The 20147-nt window shown below is 28.2% G+C and overlaps 1 protein-coding gene across 2 annotated transcripts; it reads right to left on the bottom strand.

Moving 5' to 3' along the window:
• Nucleotides 1–11865: 11865 nt before the first annotated feature.
• Nucleotides 11866–15190, bottom strand: LOC125876691 (transcription factor MYB90-like). 2 transcript variants are annotated; one of them, XM_049557920.1, is made up of 4 exons: nucleotides 15066–15169; nucleotides 14335–14446; nucleotides 14166–14249; nucleotides 11866–12169 (listed from the first exon to the last, which is right to left on the bottom strand). In XM_049557920.1, exons 1-4 carry the CDS (start codon nucleotides 15121–15123, stop codon nucleotides 11929–11931), a joined length of 495 nt encoding a protein of 164 aa, XP_049413877.1. In that variant the 5' UTR covers nucleotides 15124–15169; the 3' UTR covers nucleotides 11866–11928. The 2 variants fall into 2 exon arrangements, with proteins under 2 accessions (XP_049413877.1, XP_049413876.1); XM_049557919.1 differs by having other exon boundaries at nucleotides 11868–12172; nucleotides 15066–15190.
• Between the last annotated feature and the right edge of the window lie 4957 nt (nucleotides 15191–20147).

The raw sequence follows: 20147 nt of genomic DNA, 5'->3' as shown, positions 1-20147 counted from the left end.
TTCAAATTGTTGCTTGCACCAGAAAAGCTTAAATATATGTTTTCCTTTTTTTATTTTCCAAAATGAAAATGTTGTAAATGTGTGCACGTTTGAATAAAATTAATAGCTTAACATCAAATTATAATAAGAGGCACTAAATACTTACAAACATGCACAATATTATTAATTTTGTTTAAATGTTTTATCAAATTGAGACTATTTACTTAAAATATTATTTTTTATCACATAATAATTTTATTTTATTTAAATTAATTTTTAAATAAATCCCCAAATATAATTTTATTTGAATTATATATTCATTATGTTTATATAATTGTGAATTATATCCATTTAGATGCTAAAAAATAATCAGTCTTAATCATTCAATATTCAAATTTAGAGACGATATTGTAATCATTCAGACGTAGATTCAAATTCAGTCGTCCGGAGTATTTCTTCCTTTTTTTATATACTCTATTAATTACATTTATTAGTTGTAAAAAACAACGTGCTTTCGTTAGTTTCTCTGTTATAATGTGATTTCTTTTCCTATAAAACTTACTTTCATCCACTAATTTGTAGAATTTTCTTTTACACCTGACTCATTAAATTTAACAAATGTTAAAGAACGGTAAATTTTGCCAAGAAACATTTTTAAAAGGGTAAAATCACTTTATTAACTCAAGCACAAACATAATTTGAGTTGTAGAAATTAAAGAGAAAAAGAAAAGCACTATTATAAACTTATATATATATATATTATATTATATATATATATAAAACTAAACGAGGTGGAGATGGACATAGCTAATAAAACGGGGCGGAATAAAACAGATTGAAAATTTTAAGGCCAAATTCATTTGTGGTTCTCTAAAATTGGTATTAAGTTTCACTTAGACACTGTCAAATGAGTGATGTTCATTTTAGATGCCTCATGTAGGGTCCCGTTGTGTCATTTTGACACTTTTTGCTGGCATGTCAAAGTGAGTATGATACACTCAACAATAGAGTGTGAAAATCTCAATTTAGCTGGAGTATTTTTTATTTTATTTTCTCTTCTTCTCCATTTTTCAAGCTACCACTTCCCACCATTTTTTGAAGCTTAAGCTCCTTCAATGGAGGTTGAATTTTTTATTCTAATCCGTTTTCAAGTCATTTTTCTTCTTCTTCATTGTATTACTTTTCTAAATCTATAATCACTTCCCTCCACTTTTTTTACTGGAAAAATGGATATCAACACTCATATTTCATATTAATTTTCTCATTCTTACTTTCTTCCTCTCCCTCTTTTCTTCCCACAAAACAACACTAAAAAGAAAGAAAAAAAAAGAAATTTGAAACAATTTAAAAAGTTGATTAAAAAAAAAAATTGTTAGGTGTAGTAAAGAAGACAATTACCTTCAGGGAGGGGGGGAGGTTAAATTGATTTGTTTAGAATAATATTTTTATTTTATTTACTAAATAGATTTAAAAATATTTTTTAACTGTAATCATTTAATTGGTTGTTTGCCATGTCATCAACGAATGTATTACACTCTCCTTCAACTTTTTGCTTATTGTCAAAAAAGTGTCAAAATGACATAGCGAGACCCTACATAAATAATCATCACACAATTAAAATGTCTAAGTGAAACTTGATGCCAATTTTAGGAGACTACAGATGAATTTAGGCCAAATTTTAAACATGGTTAAATGGAGCAGAACATGGTGGGTTGAATTTGTAGTTGAACAGCTCAACCTGCCCTGTCCTATTAATATCCGATTCCCATCGATGAATGATTAATTTTGTGATATTTATATGACTATGACATTTAATTTATTAAATGTATGATACTGATTTCTTGCAGTGGTAATAACAATTTATTTGAACTCTAAAAGGGGATTAGGATTTATCCATACAAAAATAGTATTATCTCTTATCCTAAACTAAATTCACATTTCAATTGACAGTGATAGACGAATTGAAAGTCACGGTGAAGTACCATTAGAAACGACGAATTTATTGATGATAAATAAATTCATTTTGCGAATTCGTTTTATGAGTAGTTCCAAATTATATCACATTTTTAGCTTCTCAATATTCAAACTATTTAATATTTGATCATGAGAAAAACTGCATATCTGCACGTGTATTATCATTTTGTAAAGTTTAAGTTGATTCAAGCCAGTTTAATTTAAGAGACTAGTAAAATTGACTTTAAAAATAAAATAAAAATGACACTTATTATGAAACTATTTTTTAAAAAACAAATATAAGTGCAATCAAGATGGAAGTTACGTTACTTAATTAAGTTACACCTATAGAATGCTCTATTTGTTCAAAATTCAAACACAAATCGATGAACTTTCATGTCATGCATGGACCCAAAGTAGATGGCGTTCACACTAAATACGTACTCATATCAGGATTTTTTTTATTAATTTTTCGCTCGGTGTTTAATATTCATATTAAAATTTGATTTAATTTGGACTCGCGCCAAAAATTCACATTCATAGGTAAAATACTTCCTAACAAAAATAACTTTGTACCTAAAGGAACTCGAACCTAATACCTCTGATTAAGGATAAATGAATAACGCTGTGGATTGAAAGGAAATTTCTTAACTTGACTTTTGTACGTACCAAAAATCTTTGCATATCCAAAATTTTATTTATTTTATTATTATAATTGTGTCATATTTATTGCAGCGTTTAATTACTTATGTCTATTATACCTGAATTGAATTATTGGAAATTGGGATGTAAACCGCCAATTACGTACGCAAAACCATCGTTCACCTCACCACTTAAAAAGGATAGAGTCAAGAGTTTTTTTAAAAGGAGTTATTTTATGAGTTGAAACTATCTGAAAATAAGCATATTTAGTTTCGTTAAAATATTTTACTAGAAATATCTAAAAAGTTATATCAAGTCCTAAAACCTGCCATAATTAAAAAAAAATGAAAGACATAAAAATAGCAAAAATTATATTTCAAAAAGTTACACTTATTAAACACAAAAATATCGATCCAAAATAACAAAAACGGGAAAAATTACATCTCATCAAGTGAGTTTCCTACTTTGACAAAAATTATACAAAAGTAGATATACTTAAGAATTTAATTTGAACATTCCCACAAGTAAAAGAGCATCCATTATTATTTATTTTCCATATCGAAACATCACATCATTTCTATTATTATTATTTCCTAACATACGTGACTATGAAATTTTGTTTGCCACTAAACAATGTGGCCCAAAGAAAGAAAACTAAACAAATAGGATTGTTCTATCATTAATCAGAAATTTCAGGTTTAAATTTTAGATATAAATAAAATTATGTTGGGAATTCTAACTCCTCTTCTGAAAAGATTGATATTGAGGTTTGAACCCACAATACTAGTGTGTGCCCCTTTTTTACCACTAAACTGTCAATCAATTTTGTTAGGAATTCACGATTTTTATATATATATATATATATATATATATATATATATACACACATAATTTTTAATACAAATACAGCGTCTACGAAAAATTTAGTGAATGATCTAAATTTTTAATGGGAGTTTCAATACGAGCTCCAAACACAGATAAAAAGTAAAAAAAAAGAAAGAAAATGCAATACGATAAAACGTAAGGCCTTGGGTTGCTGGCTGACAGTGCACAAAGTGGATGACCTTGTTGCACAACACTTGTACGCCGTCGGTGGTCAAATTTTGTGTCTCGTGAAAAATGATCTCTTATGAGTTTGGGCCCCTTACAAACTAAGTAATTTTTTTGTAAAATAATAATAATGTAATATATTAAAAATAAATATTCTACATATTAATCAGCTTGTTTGAGTAGTCGTTACGTATTATTTTATTACGTAAATATATTGTTTATATGATGTCATGAAAGATAAATCTAAACTTCATTTTTAATTGAGGATAGGATAAAATTAATACTTGATCGAGAGGGAAGAGTCATCGGATTATACCGATCATTATAGAACCTTCTAGAGATAGCGTCAGAGAATACTCTTTTATATTTAAATATCAGGTATATTTTCACTTAATATGATTTAAATATTAAGAAATGATTCTTGGACATTAAATCTTGAAAATTTACCTTTTAAAATGATTTGAGTATACGTATTGTAGATCATCTGATGTTTACTCTAAATACTAAATTCTTATTTTTCGTAAGCTCATACAATTATTTATTTGCTAGCTCTTGTATTCATTAGATTATCCAAAATTCTTTTCATCGAGGATATTTTCGGAATCAAATCTAAACAAGATAGAATTACTCAACATTACGAATTCGTTCATGTTATTTTTAACTTATTTGATCTTAATTATACCATTTCTTGCTTATTCATTTAGTTATCTCGATTGATTTAATTTACGTATCCTTTAAATTATGTATACATAGTCAATTATATCCTTTTGGGGGTAAATATATTGTGCTTTCATATTTAAACTATTTTTTTTACTAAATCGTGATAAGTAGATGCAGACTTAAGACTCAAATACAATAAAGATACACCACCAAATACATATGTATATGAGTGAAAGCAATATATAGGCCCCCATTGAGAACGTCACACCTCTGTGTAAAGTGGAGTTCAAAACTAGCACTCCACAAAGCAAATTTTACGTAGTATAATCATTTAATTTATATTTACACGTTAGATTATTTGTTTTGTATTTTTATATTTGATAAAATTATATATCATAGGAATGGACATTAGATAACATAAATTAATGGATAAACACATTACGTGGATCCGCCACTTATGATAAGGTCGTGATAATTGATAAGTCGACAATGTGATAAGACGAATCTCTAATTTCTAAAGGGTCCCAAACCAGAAGGGTAAAAGAAGAATATACTCTTCACCGCATCGCATAAAGAAATTGGCCTTTTGCTGGTCCTTTCCACATACTCAAATTACATGGTATATACGATTTTGTAATCAAAATAAATGCATTAGGTATGATAATTATTGGTCCAGGGTGGGTCTGGATGAGGTACAGTAAATCTTACCCTACTAAGATTTTGACGGTCCACCAATTTAATAATTGGTTGACTCGTCTCACTCTATCATGTTTAGTCTATTTTTTATTTTGTGATATTCATTTATTTCTTCTTCTTTTAAAAAAAGTGATTAACTTAGTATATATGATTTGCAAAAGAAAATTTTTATGCTACGACGTTAAATGTAATTGTCGATAAGCTAAATGGTTACAAACTTACACAAAAGTCGATTTTCTTTTTTTCTATCATATTATATTTATTGAACGATTGTGTTACTCGTAAATATTACACGCGATATGTGTAAAAAATTAAATCAAAATATTAAAAAGAGAATTAAACTATCCATCATCTCCCACCTTATGATTTTTTTTCTCGATATATAATATGAAATAAACAGTTAGAACCATTGTGAATATACTTTGAATCTTTACAACGCTAATGAACAAATTTATTAGCCTACAAACCAAAATCCAACGTGTTTTGCCCCACTAAAGTATTTCGAATGCTATTTTATGTTCCGTCCTATTTGATCTATTTAAAAGCTCTCCTGCCCTACGTACTCCATTTAAAGTTTGCCCTGTCCCGCCTTGCTCAATTATCTTCCCTCTAAAGTATAATATTCTGCATGGCCGATATATCGAATTGGAAATTATATAAAATGAACACAATCTCCTAGCTTTACACTGGAGTATATACTTTCGTTATTCCTATTTATACGAAGGTATTTGACTGACAAAGAGTTACAATATCTTTTTTTTTAAAAATAAATAAATTAAAATTCATGATATAAAATGAGTCAGTAGACACTTATGTAATTGTAATTTATCGTTCACTAAATATAAAAATATGTTTTTATTTTAAAAAACGACTGAAAATGAAAGAGTATTATAAATTAATGTAGACGGTAGGAAAGTACACATTTGCCCACTCTTAACAAAAACAAAAAAAAAATTATCAGCATTTTCCTTTAAACTTTAATTTAAGAGAGAGGATAAATACAAATAACCCCAATGATTAGTCACTTAATCCTTTTCAATTAGCTAGCATGATGATATTACGTGTAAATAAATATTCCAAATAATTTGTCACGTCAATTGTCAATTTTGTTTCTGAAAATGAAAAAAGATAATGTTTTTTTTTATAGATAGAAATATTTATGCAACTAATTACTAACGCATGTGAAAATTTACATGCCAGACAGGGGGGATGTACGTTGCTGGTTGATAACAATGGTATATATTGGAATTATTTGTGTGGCAGATTTAGATGAGGTTGAAGTTCATATATATATGACCATTTCTTAAATTTGCTAAAAATAATAAATTTATTTAAATATTAAGATTATGACGTATTCTAATTATACATCTGAATATAAAATAAAGTATCATAGATATTTATGGCATGTGTTTTGAAAGTTTTTATGTATGTTCATAAGATTCTGCTACATAGATAAGTTAGTTGTATAAAATATATCTTTTTCGAAACAAATTTGAGATTTCTTAAACATAGTAAGTGCACCATTAAAAAATAGGATGAGTAAATACAGAAGTGGGAATTGATTTACTATTCATTCATCTAGGTAAATAACTTAAGATTAAACTAAATGGGATAATATTTATCAAGTTTAGAATATATGTACATGAAAATCAATATCACTATAATAAAAATAACTTTTATCGGCAATAAATAGACTCATTAATAAAGAGTGCTTAAGTCTTTACCGGCATTAGTTAAGTGTCATTAGATTCAGTGTCGCTAAAAACTTTAGAAATATATACAAAGAGTATTAATTACCGCTAAAAATATATATTTAATGGCAATTAAGCTATTGTAATTAGTTAATTGCCGCTAAAGATCATTTTTGATCAGTGTATCTAATTCTGCTAAGAGATTATGGAGGTTACGTGAATTATAATTTACCTTATAAATTTGTCTTTATCTCCTTCTTTAATTATATATATAATCAATATCGACATGTTTGAAATTTTACCACTTATTGAAATTAATACATATAATTAAAGAGTAGGAACACATTTTTAAGTAATTAATTTAATAACATGATAAATATTTCAAAACATGTATAAAAAGAATTCAAAATTTTGAACCAAAAGTATTTAAATAGAGATACATCATATACATCATATGATTCAAGTACTTAATCCAAACATATTATAATTTGGAGTATATCTACTAGAATTTATCAATAAATTTACAAAAATTAAAATTATCAATATGTTCTGCCAAAAAAATAATCTAGAAGGTGATGGTAAGAATAGATAGCATCAATTATGAAGCTTTGATCAACTAACATGTAGTCAAATACTTTATACTTTATACATAATATATGGAAGGATAAAGAATAATGATAATAAAAATAAGGTGTTATATCTCATTGGGATTTGCAATATTCAAAAAGAATATATATTCGCTCGTCCATTGATGTGTGAGTCCAATTGGCACTTCAATTCAATATATCTTGCTGTTGCCGTTTAGCAATTCGAGAAAAATCATTTATTTTTAGCATAGATTTGACTCACTTTTCTTCCCCTCGGTCATATATTAGTCGATCACTATACTAAAAATTGTTGTCTCATGTTAATTGATCGTTTTGATAAAAGAAAACATTAATTGTTGTTTTCTCATATTATCCTTGCTATTAATTCTTTTTGTAAATAGTCACATTTATTTGTAAAGTTATTATAAATACACATAATTTTACAAAGATTTACCAATCCAATAAATCAACAATATGGGTAAGTAGCTATTCTTTAATAAAATTGTTTTTTAGGGTAAATTTATAATACTTGACATCTATTGACTTTTTATTAATAATAAAGTAAAAATTCTCGATAAGAAATAAGAACAAATCAGGAGAACTAGACCTTAACTTATCGATCCTAGCTAGTATGGTATCAAATCTCTACTAACTCACAAGCATGCATGAAGAAAATAAAATCAAGAGAGAAGTACTTATTCTATTATTATTATTATTATTATTATTATTATTATTATTATTATTATTATTATTATTATTATTATTATTGAGTTTATAATACACAATATATCATGATCATATAACCAACACGGATGCATAAATAATACAAGAACATAAACGCCAAGAAGAAAGTAGAGTTATCAACATAAAAAATAAAAAATTAAAAAAATTCTTTTATCTAAATTAACATGTCAAATTATTCATTTGTCTTCTTCTTTTTTATATTTGTCTAACAATACTTGATAATTCATTTGAATTTATTGAATCTTGTTAAAATAATGAATGACATATGATTTTGCTTTTAGTCCCACCGATATAGGAATAGGACTATATGTACTAAAACAAACTCTTTGATCACCTAACCATCCCAATTATATTTTCTTCCATACTTCTTTTGCTATCACATTGTTACTTGTTACTGTTGATAGATGTAAGAAAAAATAATTTTTCAACATTAGAACTCATCAATGTATCAAGAAGCTCCTTGTCACTTATGTAATTTTAAAAAAATAATAGAACCTATCAAAATCAATTATCATTTAAGACGTAATGGAGATGAAGCACTGAGAATGTCACTACCCTTACGCACAAAAAATACTGCTTTGGGACTTAATTTGCTAGACATGAGGAGATGTAACATGTTCATTTGTTTCTATCGTGCATGTCATCTAGATGTGATTAGTTAGGTTGAATTTGACGAGTCAATTTTATTGGACTGAAATTAATTGGATTGATTTAAGCTAAAAATATGACTCATAACTCAATTTATCTAACTTGTGAAGTTTGGTTATAAATCTAAGTTATAAGTATATCCAAACAAACTGATTCTTACCTTATTTGTTTTTTCTTTTCTTTATAATTGATGTGTTTATATTTTCAAAAATAATTAATTTTATTTTTGAAATAATAAATTAATTTATAAAATTATGATAAATAATTTGAGATAAAATATGTAAAGAACCTATAAAAGAAGAATTTGGTAGACAACGCATGTGATGGTAAGGTACAAGCTAGAAAGTGACAAAAACAACGAAAGTCCTCGTAGGGCACACATATTGAAAAAGTTTAAATAGGATATGAACGGAATAAAGCAAAAGTTGAAGGGTTGTTTTGTCCAAACACACGAAGTACAAACACTACACCGTCAAGTGCAATCACCTTAAAGCACAAAGTCTATGAACTATCAAAATCACGATGTAAGCAGGCATGACATCGAAGAGGTGTTTTGTTACTTATGTTATAAACTAGTGGAATATTATATGTGTTACGCAAGGGCCCAACATCTTAGTCAATATGATATATTATGTTAAGGACTTCATGTTTGTTACAGTACTATGATGGATTCTCTATTATTTTGTTCATTCAATTATCAATGAAATGATAAGTGCTTTTATGAAAAATTATCATACAATTTTTTCTTAATTGGAACAGTTATTTTCAACTGTCAATTATAAAAAAATAATGGAGGCATCTGCATCACTAAAGGCATATGTATGTAAGTTGAAGTTGGTTTTAATTCAAACACTAAGAATGACAATATTAATGTTAAATATTTATTTTATAGTTTTATAGGAGTATTTAAGGGTGTGCACTATTTGGATTAAACCGAATAACCAAACCAAATCAAATCGAATTTTTATTTGGATTGATTTTTTGGTTTTTCGAATTGGTTTTGGATTAATAAATTACTTTGTTTGGTTTTTTGTTTTTGGTTTTGGATTTTAAAAAATAAAAACCAAAAAACTGAAAATATCGATATATATATATATAATGTTTAGGTTTAGAATTAAGTTGGAGTTAACCACTTTTGTCCCTTTTTGGTTATTGCCTTTCATGATAATTATGTTTATATTTTATGTTTGAACATCTATAATAGGTATACTTATAAGTATTGTGTTTTAAGTTTTACTTATGATTTATATGTAGAAAGTATATTTAAGAGATTCAATACTATTACTTTGGTTATGTTATTAATTATTGACATAACCGAATAATCAAACCAAAAAAAGCCGAACCGAATAGAGAAAAATCAAACCAAACCAAATTTATTTTGGATCGAATTGGGTTACACTTTTACAAAACCAAAAAACTGAAAAATCCAAACCGAATAGTGCAAAACCAAACCGAATAACCGAATGCACACCCTAGGTATTAGTTTAGATATTTAAAATATATAATTTAATTTTTTCTTAATATTTAACCATGTAATTACTGCTTATTAGATTTATTTTAGCATGATTTAGTATTTTTAAATTATGATAATTTCATTACTTATGACTTATTAATTTGCAATGTTTATTTTATATGACTTCATTATTATTTTTTGTTGAATATTTTAGTGTCATCACTCATCTCATATTTTGTGTTATTTTTTCTTAAGAAACACCTTAGATAGTTGTATTTTGGTTGGACTAAAGAAATATTCGGAGCACAAGTTAATTATATGTTTGTATGAATACTTTACCGAAAATTTATTAGTTTATTTTGATTTATAAATTTATAAATTCGATACAAATGATTTGGTTTGATATTTGAAAAACACGAACCGACGCGAGGTTGAAAAACTCGAAAATACTTGAGTTTAATTAGTTTGATTTGGTTTATAAATTGAAAAATTTGACCCAAATAATTTGGTTTGATATTTAAAAAAATTGAACTAATCCGGTCATGTACACCCCTACATATATATATATATATATAAACTTTTTTTGAAAGTGTATATTTTTCCAAAGTTAACAAATACACGGACAAAATATACTAATGTGAATCCGCTTCTATTTATAGTTATCTACACAAATTATTTTTGAATACTTTATTAAGTTGGACGATTATTTGAATTTTCTATCAAGCATTGCTACTATATATAGATTATAGTATTAATGTGACATATAAAAATGGAGCTATACATGCCACATCATCTAGATAAGTTTTGCCACCCTCAATTTTTGTTCCTCACTTCTTGTAAATTGTATAAATAAAATAACTATGAAAAGCGTGAAATGGGAGGCAATTTTGAAACTTTAGCAATTGTCTAAGGAGAAATTATTAGAAATTAAAGGATATAATATATTTATATCTTATTAAGAAGTGCGTATTAAACTAATTTAACAACCTTATAAGTTTAATCAAACACCCCACGGACTACATAAAACAATTGTATCGTTACAAACTTACAATAAAATCAAATCGAAACAAAGAAAATCGACTATGTTATTATTCATATCCATTTTTCTCTTTTGCTCAGGTGATAAACATAAAATAAGTTTTCACGTATTTTTGTAACTTATAATTATAATGGTTTAATTTAACTATCATGAGGCAACTAATTGGAATTTTAAAGTGTAAAGATAAGTTTTTTATACTTTCGGAAGATTACCTTGAATTTGTATCTTAAACTCTTTATAGCAGTGTATAATGGCAATAAGGCAAAAAAGTATGGGAAATTACATGGTTATGCAAACATATACTGGTTAATTAGTCATCATAGTTATAGTTTTAGTTAATTACCAATCACGATCAACATTCAGTGATAATTACGTGGGCTGGAGTTTCGAGTTTGTATAATTTGCACATTTGTATAATTCGAATTTTGTATAATATAATTTGTATAACTTTTGTATAATGTAATTTTATATAATATAATTTGTGTAACTGTTTAAAGTTCAGATGTTTGTGTTTGTATAAATTCGTTATTTTGAGTTTATACAAAAATAGTTCAATTATACAAACGTACTCGCGAATTATACAAACTCACCTGCGAATTATACAAATGAGACAACTTAAACTGTAACTACAACCAGTAAATATTCAAACTATAACTCTGAAGCATACTTAAGCTTATTATAGTGACTATTTGCGAAAATATGCAAATAGAAAATTCCAAAATATATTGTACGTCTTAATGGGATGTTTGACCAATCTTGGGCTGGGCTGGGAAACAGGAAGTTATATTATTGGTTTATTTTGTCTTGGGCTGGGTTAACCAACTTTTGGTCTACAGAGATGTTATTGGGCTCAATTGTTGTAGGGCCCAATTTCTGTTGAGGCCCAGTCTCTGAAGGTGGACAGATGGATATGGGCCTTTTTTCTGGCCCAAAAAAATACTGCCGAGTCTGCCCCGTTGAAGGCCCAGATTTCTCTTTCAATTCAATGCTTTGAGCTTCATCTTGAGGTTGGACCACTATTTCCTCCCTACTAAAATGAAGAGTATAAAATATTTATATTTTTTTTTTAAAAAAAACGTTACAGACACAATAAATTTGCATGAAAGTAGATCGAATGATAAACATTCATAATAAGGTTGCAAGTTCAAGTTATCAAGAAGCAAAAAGGATGAGAGCTCTTATATATGGAACAGTGAAGAAAAAAGGAAACAATCACAGCGCAAAACACATTCGACATAAAGGTATATTATATTATATATTTAAAATTAATTTTTTTATTTGTATATATAGTAGATGTTGAAATTTTTTTCTCACCCTTTTGATATCTACCATTAATAGTGAATAATACTTCCTCCATTTACATTTACTTGTCACCTTTAAAATATAAAAAATATTTTTTCTTTATTTTATTCTTAATATTAATTACTTATTTTGTAAATTATATTTTCCAATATAATATTAAACAGCAACTAATATAGATATTATAATAAAATAATTATATCAATCATTATCTTATTTTTATCGAGAGTATAAAGTTCAAAATAAATAAAGTAAAAAATAAGTAATATAACTATCAGAAATCAGAATGTAAAGATTCTGAAATGACTTGATATTCACTGTGTTTATCGTTCAAATAATAAGACTAAGAGCCTGTTTGGATGGGCTTTTAAGCTGGTCAAACTGGCTTAAAAATCAGTTTTTGACTTATTAGAGTGTTTGACAATTATCAAAGTGACTTATTTTAAGTCAAAATTGACTTATTTTAAGCCAAAAGCTAAAAGCTAGGGGGGGAGCTTTTTTTTTTTTTAACTTAAAAACACTTTTATGTTGACCAAGTATATTACCTTTTTGCCCTTAATTCTTTTATACAATTTCCAAATTGCCCATATTGAATTATTATTATTATTATATTATTATTATTATTATTATTATTATTATTATTATTATTTTTTTTTATTATTATTATTATTATTATTATTATTCTTATTATTATTATTATTCTTATTATTCTTATTATTATTATTATTATTATTTCTGAAATATGAATTTATATTCCTCTTATAAGGTGGTAAAGAAATATGTGAATGATAGAAAAATATTATTACTTATGGATGTAAAACATAAATTAATTTTGTTTTAATTTTTTTTTTAAGTATGAAAACCTTAAATTAATCAACTTTTTATCATGTTAACAGTTTAAAGGGTATTTCAGACATTTTGATAAAAAAAAAGTGTTTACCAGCACTTATTTGCCAAACACATCAACAACTTTTTTTTCAACTGCAGCACTTTTATTCAAACACATAACTACTTATTTTAAAAATAAGTTCCAGCACTTTAAAAAGTTAATTTTTAAAAGTTACTTTTTTTAAGTCAATCCAAACGGGCTCTAAGGGACGAAGTTACAAGCTTGTTTACGAGTTCAACATAATTTAATTATCTTGACTTATATTAGTATAAAGTTTATATTCTCATTTAAAATTTATTTATTTAATATCTATAAAAAATATATTTAAAATCTGGTAAGTTTTTTTTTCTTTTAAATTTAATTTTTTTAAAACTCAAAATCTTAACTTCATCTCTATACTCTCTATATTCGTTTTTACTTGTTTAATTTGAACTTTGCATACTCTTCAAAAAATAATTGACAATAGTATTTTATTACAATGCTTATATTAAATATATATTAAAAACCTTAGTTCTTGAAAATAATTTGAGGACTAAGTAATTAATGTATTCTTTATGAAAAAAATAATAGTATGTTTTTTCTATTTATATGTTAAAACTGAACGGAAGGTGTACTTCCTCTTTACTATACGAAAAATAAATATTCATTTTTACTTGTCAAACTTATAAAGAATTTAGAGATAAATTTATCATTTAATTTCTTATTTACCTTTGTTATTAACTATGAAATTTTTCAACGTATTTTTCAAAACATTAAGGAATACTTCGGGTCAATATGAGATAAGTAAAAATAGACGAAAATATTCATTGGAGGGAAAAAGTTTGAAGAATTTTACTGGCTCTTGGAGTATCTTGATTTCCAATATTTTTCAATCTCATCAGCATTTCTTCCTGGAATTCTTCCAGCAATTAATGACCACCTAATTTAAATTACACCATGACAATTTTATATTAACCTCAAATTAATGCATAAAATTCAAGATTTTTTTAAAAAAATTTACGTACCTCTCTCTAACCAAGCTGAACATTTTTGCAATGAGCATTTCTTCATCTTGTGAAAATTCAAGTTTAGAGGTTTCTTCGTTGGTGGTCTCTAATGCAACCACTCGGGTCGAATCTACTGTGAATTCACGTGAACTCAATAGCTTTTATTTAGACATTATAAATATATTAAGAAAATCATTAAAAGTAATTTGAATATTTGATTGTGAACTTAGTATATAATATATTAACTTGATGTATAGAAACATATAAACTTTAAATTTTGAATTTCATCATTGACTACCGTATTATGAAGGAAAAAAAATGATTCGTAAAAAACATGTATTCTGGAAGTAGCCAAAAGGAAATATATTTGCTTACTTGTGGCATTATTAGAGTATATGGTTAGATGCAGAGAATCATATCATAATGTTCTCCAAATTCCTTAAAGGAATATATTTACAAGCACATAGAAAATACCCCTTGCGATCCGTTCATTTTTATTCGTTACTTTTTAACATATAAAGAAAAGACAAAAAATTCTTTTCATGTTTACCCTTAACGCATTAGTTATTTATTTCTCAAATCTTCTTTCAAGATATAATATCAAACATCAGTTAATATGTACTGTAGGACCCTCATATCAAATATTTTTTTGGTAAGGAGCGTGCTATGTCCAAAATAAACCAGTAAAAGTGAACGAAATGAATAATTAAAAGCTCTTGCTATAAAAATAAAAATGAATAGTTAATTACCAGGTGAGACCACTGAGGCATTATCTGATGTGCTTGATCTATCCCAATCTGCCATCATCAAGATAGATACAACTTTAATTAAATGAATTGGAGGACTAATTAAGGAAGAGAATATATGGAGAACAAAGATTGAATGTGTATATATATAAATTGAAAAATTTATTATTACTATATGATAAAAAAAAAGTATCTAAAAAGAAGGGGTGGCTCTGATTTGAGTGAATAAAATAAAAAAAAGACAAACATAAGAAGAATGGTAGATGACAGTGAAGTGTGTGGTGGTCCAATAAATTGAGGTAGGTGGATACTCAAATATCGACTGGTTAGTTGGAAATTATTTGCCAATATTTTCACCAAACAACGAAGTGTTACTTCTCCTTAATATTAGAATTATTTTTATTTTAATTATGAATTGCGCTATACAAATACTTCTTTCATCTTAAATTAGTATGTCATGTTTTATTTTTCGAGAGTGAAACTATGAAATTTTGATCAATCAGATTTTGAAGTATTTTTTCATCACAGTTTCAAGTATCTTGAATTTATAATCAAGGAAAATGGAGATATTGACGATGATATTACACATAGTATTGGTGCATGTGAATAAAGTAGAAGATTGCATCCGGAGTCTTGTGTGATAAAAATGTACCATTGAAATTTAGAGGTAAGCTTGTAGAGGGTGGTAGATAGACAAATTTTGTTGTAAGAGACGGAGTGTTGGCTAGCCATGTTTAGAAGATGCATGTCGAGTTAATGAGAGTGTTGAGGTGATGAGAATATTCGGAATAAGATGGGAGTGACTCTGTGGTGGACAAGATGATAGAAACGAATGATTTGGACATGTGAAGAGGAGATGTGCAGACGCCTCAGTGAGGAGGTGCAAGAAGTTAGTTATGGTATGTACGAGGAGAGGTAGAAGTAGGCCAAAGAAGTAGTGGGTGAGGTGATTAATTCGACAAGACATTGCATACTTCAGGTTACCCAGGACATGACCTTAGATAGGAGGGTGTAGAGGACGGCTATTAGGGTAGAAAGTTAGTAAACAGTGAAGTATTGTCTTANTCCTTAATTATTTATAAATAGGGATGTACTTTTCTATTTGAATCAATGCAAGAATAAATACAAAGAGTTATTATTCATTCTCTCTTTAATTTCTCTTTCTAGTTTCTTCCATTCCATAACAGTGGTATCAGAGCCTTACATTGATCTTAATGGATCTGTGAGTTCGTTGAAGAAGAACTTTCAACCACTTTTAATTCATATCTATTTTCAACCCACTTTTAACCCGTGCTTTTATTTTTAATGCAGGGCCAATTTTAACCTGTGCTTTTATTTTTAACGCAGGGCTACTTTTAACCAATTTTAAATCTATATTATTTTAAACCTTATTTTTCAAACCATGACAAGCAATACTCTTTCTTTCAATGCCCCACAAACCTTCAATGGTGAAAATTATCAAATTTGGGCAGTTAAGATGAAGTCTTATCTTGAGGCTTATGATTTGTGGGAAGTTGTAATGGAAGACAAACCCATACAACAACTCACTGAAAAATCTTCTGATGCTGAAATCAAACTTCACTCAGAAGAGAAAAGCAAAAAAACACAAAGCCAAAATTGTAATTCAAAATTCAGTTGCAGATTCAATCTTTTCTAAAATCATTGCATGTGAGACAGCAAAAGAAGCTTGGGAAAAACTTGAGAAGGAGTACCGAGGAAGTGAACGAGGCAGACAAAATCAAATTCTGAATTTGAAAAGAGATTTTGAATCTCTTAGGATGCAAGAGGGTGAGACTATCACTAATTATTCTGACAGGATTTCCTTGATTGTCAACAGAATCAGGTTGCTTGGTGAGGATTTTAAAGATACTAGAATAGTTGAAAAGATTCTTGTAACTATTCACGAGAGATTTGAGTCTAAAATCTCTGCTTTGGAAGAGTCTAAAGATCTCTCTACCATCTCTCTTGTTGAATTGATAAGTGCTCTTCAAGCACAAGAACAAAGAAGAGCTTTCAGACAAGATAAAATTGTTGAAGGTATCTTTTATGCAAACTATCAAAAAAGAAAAGTTGATTATCCTCCTTGCAAATATTGCAAAAAGAAAACACATTTGGAAAAATTCTGTTGGTGGAGATCTGATGCAGTATGCGGAAGTTGCAAACAAACAGGTCATGTTACAAAAGTGTGCAAGTTCAAAGACACTCAAGATAAATCACAAGCATTACTAGTAGAAGAAGAATGTGAGGATGAATTTTATTAGAAGATATTTTTGAAGAATAATTAAGTGTTCAAACTCAAGTTAGATATACCAACTTGAGTTTGAGGGGGAATGTTGAAATTTGGTAGAATCTTTTTACTTTGTCTTTTTAGTCTAAAAATATTTTATAGTATTTAATTTCCTTTCAAGTCTAGGGTTTACATTAATTGCAAAATATTTAGTTTTATTTTAGTTTAGTATCTAGAAGGACTCTCCTTTAATAAGGATTCTCCTTAATTATTTATAAATAGGGATGTACTCTTCTATTTGAATCAATGCAAGAATCAATACAAAGAGTTATTATTCATTCTCTCTTTAATTTCTCTTTCTAGTTTCTTCCATTCCATAACAGTATGTACGAGGAGAGGTAGAAGTAGGCCAAAGAAGTAGTGGGTGAGCTGATTAATTCGACAAGACATTGCATACTTCAGGTTACCCAGGACATGACCTTAGATAGGAGGGTGTAGAGGACGGCTATTAGGGTAGAAAGTTAGTAAACAGTGAAGTATTGTCTTACTTTCTGAGGGTGTAGGCTTATTGGTGTTTGTCATTGCAATGTTCTTGCTTTTGATCATATCTATTATCTTTGGTTGTTTATTATGTTCCAATTATCTCACTATTTTGATGTTCTTGTTCCTTTCTTGTAGGATTTGCACTGCTTTCCTTGTTAGTTGCTATGTTTTCGTATTCTTTGTACTATGATTTGCTATACTTTAGCGGAGGATCTTTCGGAAACAACTTCTCTATCTCCACGAGTAGTGGATAAGGATTGTGTACACTATATCCTCTCTATATCCTAGTTATAAAATTTTATTGAATATATTGTTGTCTTTGTTGAGATGAGAAAAATTATACTATAATACTTTATATATCTATTTAAATTCTAAACTACAAAATTGATTCAATCTAATTTAAATTTAAAAATTAGTAAAAATAATTTTTGAAAAGTGAATATGACAGCTGATATGAAACGGAAGGGTGGAATACTAGTTAATGGACGTACATATGCCCTTTGTTTAAGGGAATTCATCTTGGCTTTATTAGTGTTAAATCTCGTTTGTGAACCTTTAAAAATTTGTACTAGAGAAGCTCATTATTCTTGATTAGCTTTCCTCATTAAAATTGTCTATACACTTCAACATAATTGGACAGGATGGATTTTACAAAGGTAAACATTTCGTCATGTTGTTTTTTTTTACGATAAAAAAAGATAGATTGGTGTACTAAGTTTTTATTGTATGTGATATTCAGGAAAAAGTCGTACACAGGAGATTATTGTAGATAATCTAACACTAAATTTTTACGAGTTGTTATTTACAGTCAAATCTATAACCTCCTAGTATTGATTTATGGCTGGTATTAAACTATTAATACGATCCTTGTGTGAACTATAGATATATTTAGTTCACAGTGTAAATATGAAATTTTGCGGACAGTACAAGACGTGTTCAATTCGAATTGGAACTCTGGAATGTGTGTTCAGTTTCAATTAGAATTCTTGGAGGCTACTCAACCCTAAACCCTAGTTTATGCCTATATAAAGGGTACTAAATTCCCTTAAAAGGCATCTCAAAATATCTCATAAACTCTTGGGTAATTTTAAAGATCAAGATCTCGAATATTCCGCAAGTTGATGGAGTATTCATATAGAGATCAAATCTAAATCATCCTAGTTCGAGAAATACGCCACTAACGGCCCTCGAATCATGGATAAATCTTAGGAGAGTAGAATCAAGGGAGGAACATAATTGTACCCGCATATTTATCAATAAAGTTATGTTTCTTCAGATTTTATTTGTGTGGTTTATTTATTTTCCATATGTTTAAAATTTGTTGCAAACAAATTGGCACGCCCAGTGGGACCAAATCTGCCCTAAATCTCTTTTCTCTTAAATCAAATTTGAAAATCTGAAGCTACAAAGGTGGAAGAATGAGTACTTCAAGCCTTGTCTTTGAGTTTCATCGAGTCTACACTCAATCCTCCTCCTTTTGAGCTAGCTTTTGGGGTGTGAGTTAGGCCTAAGACCTAATTTAACATGGTATCAGAGCAGGGCACGTCTCACCCGATGTTGGGTCCCAAAAAAAATAATCAAAAATTGCCCACGCACCAGATGCACTGGGCATGAAGTGGGGTGTTAAAGAATGACAAAAGTTCCACATCGGTGGTTAATGGGTGGACTCCTTATAAGGCTTGGACAATCCTCCTCCCTTTGAGCTATCTTTTGGGGTGTGAGTTAGGCCAAAGACCTAATGATAAGCCTTGAAGCAGGGGGAATTTGTAGACATTAAAATTTTGCGGACTGTACAAGACCTGTTCAATTCGAATTGAGACTTTGGAAGGTGTGTTCAGTTTCAATTAGAATTCTTGGAGGCTACTCAACCTTAAACCCTAGTTTATACCTATATAAAGGGTACTAAATTCCCTTAAAAGACATCTCAAAATATCTCATAAACTCTTGGATAATTTTATAGATCAAGATCTCGAATATTCCGCAAATTGATGGAGTATTCATATAGACGTCAAATCTAAATCATCCTAGTTCGAGAAATACGCCACTAACGGCCCTCGAATCATGGATAAATCTTAGGAGAGTAGAATCAAGGGAGGAATAAAATTATACCCACATATTTATCAATAAAGTTATGTTTCTTCATATTTTATTTGTGTGGTTTATTTATTTCCATATGTTTAAAATTGGCACGCCAGTGGGACCAAATTTGCCCTTCATCTCTTCTCTCTTAAATCAAATCTGAAAATCTGAAGCTGCAAAGGTGGAAGAATGAGTACTTCAAGCCTCGTCTTTGAGTTTCATCGACTCTACACTCC

Source organism: Solanum stenotomum, chromosome 9 (genome assembly GCF_019186545.1).
Source record: "Solanum stenotomum isolate F172 chromosome 9, ASM1918654v1, whole genome shotgun sequence".
NCBI lineage: Eukaryota > Viridiplantae > Streptophyta > Magnoliopsida > Solanales > Solanaceae > Solanum > Solanum stenotomum.
This window is presented reverse-complemented; position numbering and strand designations above follow the sequence as displayed.

Bases quoted from the DNA above. Each gene is read 5' to 3' on its own strand.
- LOC125876691 (XM_049557919.1), bottom strand. From the start codon at position 15,123: ATGATGGCAGATTGGGATAGATCAAGCACATCAGATAATGCCTCAGTG. The intron at 14,447-15,065 runs GTAATTAACTAT...AATTCACAGTAG, and splicing joins TGCCTCAGTGGTCTCACCTG to ATTCGACCCGAGTGGTTGCA. The intron at 14,250-14,334 runs GTACGTAAATTT...AATTTAAATTAG, and splicing joins TTCAGCTTGGTTAGAGAGAG to GTGGTCATTAATTGCTGGAA.